Source organism: Egretta garzetta, unplaced genomic scaffold (genome assembly GCF_000687185.1).
Source record: "Egretta garzetta isolate BGI_Z169 unplaced genomic scaffold, ASM68718v1 scaffold448, whole genome shotgun sequence".
NCBI classification, from domain to species: Eukaryota; Metazoa; Chordata; class Aves; order Pelecaniformes; family Ardeidae; genus Egretta; species Egretta garzetta.
In genome coordinates this window covers 2145428-2152631 of record NW_009260497.1, presented here as the reverse complement: position 1 = coordinate 2152631, position 7204 = coordinate 2145428, and the positions used below count along the sequence as shown (strand labels likewise).

General features: G+C 55.7%; 2 protein-coding genes across 3 annotated transcripts in view; one reads left to right on the top strand and one right to left on the bottom strand.

The window, feature by feature from the left end:
- NEU4 (neuraminidase 4) overlaps positions 1–721 on the top strand; it is a 2154-nt gene extending 1433 nt beyond the window's left edge. The window contains exons 3-4 of the mRNA XM_035899996.1: positions 1–9; positions 70–721. The exon at positions 1–9 is cut by the window's left edge and continues 383 nt beyond it. Coding sequence (XP_035755889.1) covers positions 1–9; positions 70–546 — 486 coding nt within the window. The 3' untranslated portion in view covers positions 547–721. The remainder of the gene's footprint in view (positions 10–69) is intronic.
- A 285-nt stretch (positions 722–1006) lies between these two features.
- TM4SF19 (transmembrane 4 L six family member 19) lies at positions 1007–6980 on the bottom strand. Of its 2 annotated transcripts, XM_035899998.1 has the most exons (5): positions 5237–6980; positions 3233–3416; positions 3040–3117; positions 2418–2590; positions 1007–2220 (listed from the first exon to the last, which is right to left on the bottom strand). In XM_035899998.1, exons 2-5 carry the CDS (start codon positions 3407–3409, stop codon positions 1935–1937), a joined length of 714 nt encoding a protein of 237 aa, XP_035755891.1. In that variant the 5' UTR covers positions 3410–3416; positions 5237–6980; the 3' UTR covers positions 1007–1934. The 2 variants fall into 2 exon arrangements, with proteins under 2 accessions (XP_035755891.1, XP_035755892.1); XM_035899999.1 differs by having other exon boundaries at positions 1008–2121; positions 3233–6980.
- Between the last annotated feature and the right edge of the window lie 224 nt (positions 6981–7204).

The window sequence follows — 7204 nt, the reverse complement described above, 5'->3', positions numbered from 1 at the left end:
GGTCCCCAGGTGCCCAGGCAGCCCCCCCGGGGGCCCCCGGGCACCCCCCCCGGGCCAGCCGAGCCCAAGGATGGCTGTCCTTCCCCAGGGCATCATGGCCATGCCCACGACATCACATTGGCCCGAGGGGACCCTGCGGCGACCCCCAGCCCTCCTGTCTTCTTCCAAGCGCCGACATGGGTCCTCTATTCCCACCCCACCAGCTCCATGTCACGGGTCAACATGGGGGTTCACCTGAGCACCTTCCCCAGGGACGTGGAGAGCTGGACCGAGCCATGGGTCATCTACGAGGGCCCAAGCGCTTACTCTGACCTGGCTTACATGGAGCTGCCCTACAACGAGGCCTCCATCGCTGGCGGCTCAGCCATCGTTTTTGCCTGCCTCTATGAGAACGGGACACGGTCACCCTACGAGCAGATCTCCTTCAGCATGTTCACGCTGCAGGATGTGCTCCAGAACATCCCCCTGACAGCCACAGCTCCCCAGCGGGACAGCAGCCCCCTACGCCATGGGAAATGGGGGCAAAGGAGCTGCCTCCTCTCCTAGGTGCCCCCCAAGGTCGAATCTCCCTGCTCCCCCCATGCCAGACCCCGGGACACCAACCCAGAGGCCAGTGCGCTGGGATGCTCACAGCCCAGGGTCCTGCCACTGGCCAGCACGGCCACAACACAGAAGGCACACGCTACCATCCCAAAACTGGGGTTTCTCTCACTTTTATTGCTGTTTTTTAATTATTTAGTCAGTTGGGCATGGAGGCTTGGGGCACCAGCCCAGCCCAGGCTCCCTTCCGAGCACAAGCCACCCATGAAATACGTAACGGGAAGCAACAGCAGCGAGGCAGGGGAGGAGGCAGCTGGGTGCCAGGTCACGGGGACACAAGGCCCTGTCTGTGCCATACCTGGTACTGCCACCCTGCTCCCAGCGTTTTCTTGCCATGGTCATAAATATTTACATTCCTTTTTTTTTTTTTTTATTGCTCTTTTTTTATTGATCCTGTTTGAGGCAATTGCTCTTTTTCTCAACGGTCTCTCCAAAATCACCCAGTTACTGTTTAATCTGGCTGACTGTTTTTTTTTTTAACCTACCACAGACAGTGCTGCTTTCCTCTGAACCTGATCAGTTTGGGGGCAAACATCCTCCCCGCACCTGCAGCTTCAGGCCTGTACCCCTACTCGGTCCCTGTATCCCCCCCCGCAGGGATGGGGGATGCACTGAAGCCGGGGACACCCCCCTGCAATGGGGTCCTGGGCTGGTGGGAACAAGCGGCTGCTCCTGACGTCTGCTGCATGCGTGTGTGTCTGTGTGGGTGAACTTTGGGGGACTACACCTCATTTCCAGCACTACCTCCTTCAGCACGACTCCATCCCCAGCCAGAGCCCAGCTCGGCTCCTCCAGTCTCCTTTGTCCCTCCTTGCCCTGCATGGGAGACAAACACCAACACCAGCTGCCCTAAATAGAGATTGATTAACAAAATAAGTTAGTGTTCTAGCTCTTATCTCTACGAATATCACCATGTCACATGTTGCGCTCGGGTGGAGGCCAATGAGGAGCAGCCAGGGAAGCCGTTGGGCTTGTGCCAGGATGCCGGGAGCCAGATCCTCACCTCCATTGCTCACCGGGCTGGTTTCCAGCCCCAAACGGCTGCCAGCCCCAAGGGCACCCACTCCAGCGTGGAAGAAGGGGTCTTGCCCAGGCAGAGGGTTCTGCACGGAGGCAGCCCTTTGCACACTGACCCCACGTACGTCGCTTCGACACGTGCGGGCTGGGGCGTCTGTCCCGCATGGGGGAGGCTGTCTGTCTTGCACCGGGCTCTTGCACCAGGCTGGCATCACAGCTTGTGCCATATCCCTGCTGGAGCATTTGCCACTTGGCCAAGGGACACCCGGGGATGACGTCTCCCCCAAGCACCAGCCTCCTGCCACCACTGCAGGTCCCTACTTCCCCTCGCAAAAGCCGCAGAGGCACCCAAAGCAGCCATTGAGGATCTGGAGCGAGGCCAGCACCATCTCGGTGGCGCTGATGAGCAGCAGGAGGGAGAAGAGGACAACGTTCCAGGCCACAATGCCCACTGGCTCCAGGCAGATGCTCCAGGTGTGACGATCGTACAGGTAATTCTCCACCCTGTGAGACGGGGAGAGGAGAAGATGCAAGATGCTGCCCTGGGGTGGGTCAGGAATTGCATCACTTTCCACCGTGACGGTGTGCCCCTGGCGCCCTGTTCTTCATTCCGAGGATGAGCAGGGTCAGCAGGGTGATGGGGATGGGAAGTGCCACGTAGAAAACCGTGGACGGTGAGGACCTCTTGAGCTAGCAGGGTCTTGCACCACCACCAGCAAGCCCACCTGCCATAAGTAACACCAACTTAATTAGCAATAAGCTGATGAAGCAACACCAGCAACTCAACTCTGCTGCCTCACCTGGTGTCAGGCTCCTGGCTGCCATCATCCAGGAAGGGGTAACCCCAGAGGGTCCCATGCTTGGAGGCGTTGTAGAAGCAGAGGGGTCCGTTGGTCAAACCCACCCCAGAGAGGACGAAGCAGGCAGCAGCACCCAGGAGCGCCAGCTTGGAGAGGACGGCAGAGATGAAAGCCTGTGGGCAGCAGCCAGGGAGAGCAGGGGGACCAAAAATCAGGTGGGTTCCAAAAGGCAGCTGTGCCTTATCGACGGAGTTTGGGTAAGGGGGCAAAACTCCCCTTGCCTTTGCCCCAAGGGGCTCCAGCCCCAGGGAGCAGAGGCTGAAACCATCGCCGGGTCATTTCGAGCTGGGCAGAAGCGGGGAGGGAGCGGCCTCACGGAGCCCACGCCAGCGTGCATGGGAAGCCCTGTCCTCCGGGAAGGCGCCATCACACAGCATCCCGCCACCAGAGAGGGGGCTCCTGGCCACATCCCACCCAGGGGCCGTGGGAGAGGGGGATCCGTGCCACATCCCACCACAGGGGCACAGGAGAGGTAGCATCCTGCCATGTCCCACCCAGGGGCCACCTGCCGTCATGCGCCGCCTGGGACCACTTTAGCACGGGGGTCCCGGTGCTGACTTACGTTTGCACGGGTGCCACAGTCGGAGCAGCCGGCGCATCGCCACCCCAGCGCCGTGATGTGGGTCGCTGCCAGCAGCACCTGCAGGAGGGAAAAAAGCAGATAGGGGGAGGCAAAGGGGAGCCCCCTGCTCCATCCCTTGCTCCCTGCTCCACGGACATGGGAGGAAGGATGGGGTGGAAACCGCAATACTCACAGCGATGCCGCCTCCCCAGATGCCCGGCATGGTCGTGGCATCCTTGCTGATGTGCCCCTCCACCAGGTACTTTGATGCTCCACCAGGGAAGAGCAGGAGGATGTTGGCTGCCACAGAGAGTGTGCCCAGCGCCAGCAGGCAGGGCCCCACAATCCGGCTGCACTTCCCCACACACATGGCCACCCTGCACAGGGACAGGGAGGAAAAGGAGGAGAGGAAGGGGCTGCCTTCAGCCCTGCGATGCCCCACGGCTTCCCTGAGCCCCTCTCACAGACACAGGTGGATGAGAGGTTGCTGGGTTTGTGTAGGTCCCAGTCTACCCCACCAGCACTGTCTTTACTTGAGAGCAATTTCCAATGGAAATCCTGTTTTCCTCATGCCATCTAATTAATTAAATGCTAAAAATAAATTCAACCAACACCAATCTACTGCCGCCAAAGTTTTCTTGAGGCTGAGCTATTTTATTGCAGGAGGAGAAGCCCAACTTCAGACCTGCTAGTATTTCCTTGCCAAATAGGCAAGGGAGTTTTTAAGACACTGGCGGGTCCTGCACTGAACTTTGAAACCTGTGCAACCTGCAGGGTTGGCTCCTCCACAACGTTACTGCAGGAAGGAGACCAACCACTGCAGCTTGGTTTGACTTTGAGTGCTTACAGTGAGCAGGAGGGAGCCGAGAATGGGGGCGAAATCCTTGGACAAGGACTTGTGAGAGCACATCAGTCTCCAATCAAATCCAACAGCAGCTCCATCCCCATCATGCGCTAGTCCTGACATAGCTCTGAGTACACTGAAACCAATTCAAGGCAATTAAGAAAAGGTCATCACCTTACTCTCAGGCAAGGCATCCAGCTCCGTTGGCATTTTATTAAGTTGCCAGTTCACCTAGAAAGTGCCTGCCCATCTCCTTGTCAAAAATTAGCCCTCCCTCTGCTGTCCCTGCAAGACAGGGGTTGTCCATTGGTGGCTCCGGGACCGCTGAAAACAACCTGGTCCTGGCTTCCCGTGTTTCTTCCACCCTGTGCTCATTCTTGCTTCAGGTTGGTTTTACGCCTTTCCCCCTTTCCTGGTGGTTGCCACCCATTTTGCACAAGCTCCCTGAATCAAGCTGCTTCTCACACTGGCTAACTTATTTCAAGCTCGCTCTGGCTTTGCAGAAGCAGAAGCAAACGGGCACCACGTGGTTGTTTCCGTGGGAAAGGCTGCCTCAGCCCCCCCTTGCCTGCAGTGGTGGCGATGGGAAGGAGTGTCCAGCCTCGGCACTGCCCGAGAGGCTGAGGGGCGCCAGCCCAGTGGGGATTCACATCGCTGTGACTGGCGAGAGACCGGCCACGCCAGCCCCAGCAGGCTGCTGGGGGCCAGGGAGGGCTGAACATGGAGAAACAGGGCTGCAAAACCCGGCTGCATGGAGAGGGCACAAGCCAAGAAGCCCAAGGTGGACCACCAGCTCCACCCATCCTGGAGCTTCACCTTCCCTCAGCTTTTGATCCTCCATGCCCTGGTTATAAGGAATGAGGGCCTCTTGCCATGATCCCTCCTGCCAGCCAGGGGTTGTGCGTGGTTGCTCCCCCAGAGCCACAAGCATCCGCTGCTGGATGTCCCACCTCCCTGCTTTGGAGGACATTCCAGAATTGCTTCTCTGGAGCTCACAGCGTGGGCCAGAGGCTTTTGCGGTCTTCTGCAAGTCTCCCCTTAACCTCTCCAAGGACTCTGCCCTCTCCCTGGGGAAGGCAGGAGGTCTCCTTACCCCAGGAAGCACTCCAGGGCTCGCTGTGCCCCCGGCACTCCTCTTGAGCAAGCAGCAAGTTTGCTTTAGCTGCCTTCTTCTACCTCAGCCGATACAGAGACACAAACCATAAGGGGAGGTAAAGCAGAAGTGCAGCTGCACCAGTCTCTGTTAGGATGCTCGAAAGAAAGGCTCCCTGCCTGCCAGCGTGCCTCCATGGTCAAAAGCAAGGGGATTCAAGCAAAGCCCAGGGAAGCCCTCCTCCTGCCTTCCCGGCTTACCTGGGAGCGATGCCACGTGGAGCCAAGCAGTATCCACTCCTCAGATGAGCCCTCTCCTGGAGGCATCGCCCATGGGTGACTATTTATGACATCCTAGCGTGTGCTCCACGTCTTCCTCCTCCACCCCGGGGTCCACCCACTGCATCAGTCATGACCCTTCCCTCTCCCACACAACTGGCGGCCCGAAAGGAAGAATGACTGTCCCGTCTGAATGAGGCAGCCTCTGCCAACGTTGCAGCTGATCAGTCTCTCCGATTATGTCCCCTTTCAGTAGCAGAAGCCCCGAGACCACCAAAGCAAGCACAACTTCAGATTTTAAGGCTTCTACCCTAAGTGCCTTGCCCATTGCCTGAGCAGCAAACACTGTTTCTCCTGGAACGACCTGCCATGACTATGTAGGGAGAACATTTCCCCCTCTCCTCTGCAGTCCACTCCAAACACTATCGTTCCATCACCATGAGTCCATGTCCTCCACCAAGGGCTGCTTCTTCCATCACATTTTACCTTATTTCCAAGAGCTTTGTGCATGGGTGCTGAACAGCTCAGGCTTTTCCTTTTCTCATTTTTACCCCCAGGAGGGAGCACACTAATGTGTTAATAAAAGCTGCTAAATAAATCTTCTCCTGTCTCAGATGGTTCCTATCTCCCGCCCTTTGTTTCCTTGCAGATGGCCTGGGTGCTGAGCATACCCCCACATCTCACACCTTGGTGGTAACACTGAGAGATAAAGGTTATTTTTGGATATCATAATTATTGCAAGTCATCAGACACCAGCATTTCAAAGTCCCATGGCTAGCAGTCAGTGTGCAATGGGGTAGCTCCTCTTCTGTCCCCACAGAAAAGCTCTGGCTGTAGCAGCTCTGAAGCGGGAACAGGACCAGGAGAACATGACCTCCGTGTGCGAGACTAGGAGACAGGGAAGCTGTAGTACCAAAAAAAAAAAAGCAAAAAATGGGGCAGTTTTTCTGGCAGAGGAAAAGCAAGCACAAGTGAAGAGGAGAGCTGCTCATGGGCTGTGCAGGCAGAAGGAAGCATCTCCTCAAAGAATAGTTTGGGGAAGGTTCGTATTCCTTGTGCATTCATCATGAGGACCTGAGGCACATCAGCTACACGGGATGTGGGTTTTCCCATCTGCAACAGCCACAGGAGACAAAGAGTAAATGCAGATATCTTACAGCTTACAGTCTTGCTCCAATACAGTAAATAAATTAAAAAAAAAAGCAATGAGTGCGCTACCTTTTGGGTTATAACACAACTTGCTCTACCTAGGGTAATACCCACGAGTAGCATTGGTCATCACATTTGAAAGAGGCCTTTCCTGCTTTCAAATCAGCGAGTACGGGGCTGTTGAGAATATAAAACCTGCTCTAAGGACAGCGTGCCACTGTCCGTCAGAAGAAACAGAACATGGAATTGGAGCCTCTAAGTGCCGCATGGAAAAAGATGAACAGGTGAGGCTGGGCTACATCAGCCACTTCTGTTTTTCTAGGAAAAATAAGATGAGAGGAGCAGATTATCTGAATAAGGATAGTTCCTCTGAAAGGAAAATCAGAGTTTGCACCAGTGCGTAAATCCCCATTTTATTCTTAGAGAACAGGAATCTTGTCTCTGAAACGCAGACAGCAGCAAAGGCGAAACTCGCACCAGATTGCAGAGGATAATCTTTTTCCTCAGAGAGGAAGCGTTTTTCACTCTGCTGGAAGAAAATGTGTTGCAACCTCATCTTGTGCCCTCTTCCTACGTAGCCACACACATGATCCGGTCAATCATCTCCCACAGAAAACCCCATGCTGTTCAGCATGAAACATCAGGGTGAATCTTTTCCCCAGGTCACTGATCTTCCCCTTATACCCACTCCAGCCCAAGTCCATAATAGCAATAATAAAAGGCTAATTTTAGCCCTGCACCACTTCCCAAGCACCGTGAGCAGCTGCATGCCTCCTGTTCTTGCACGAGAATTTAATTACA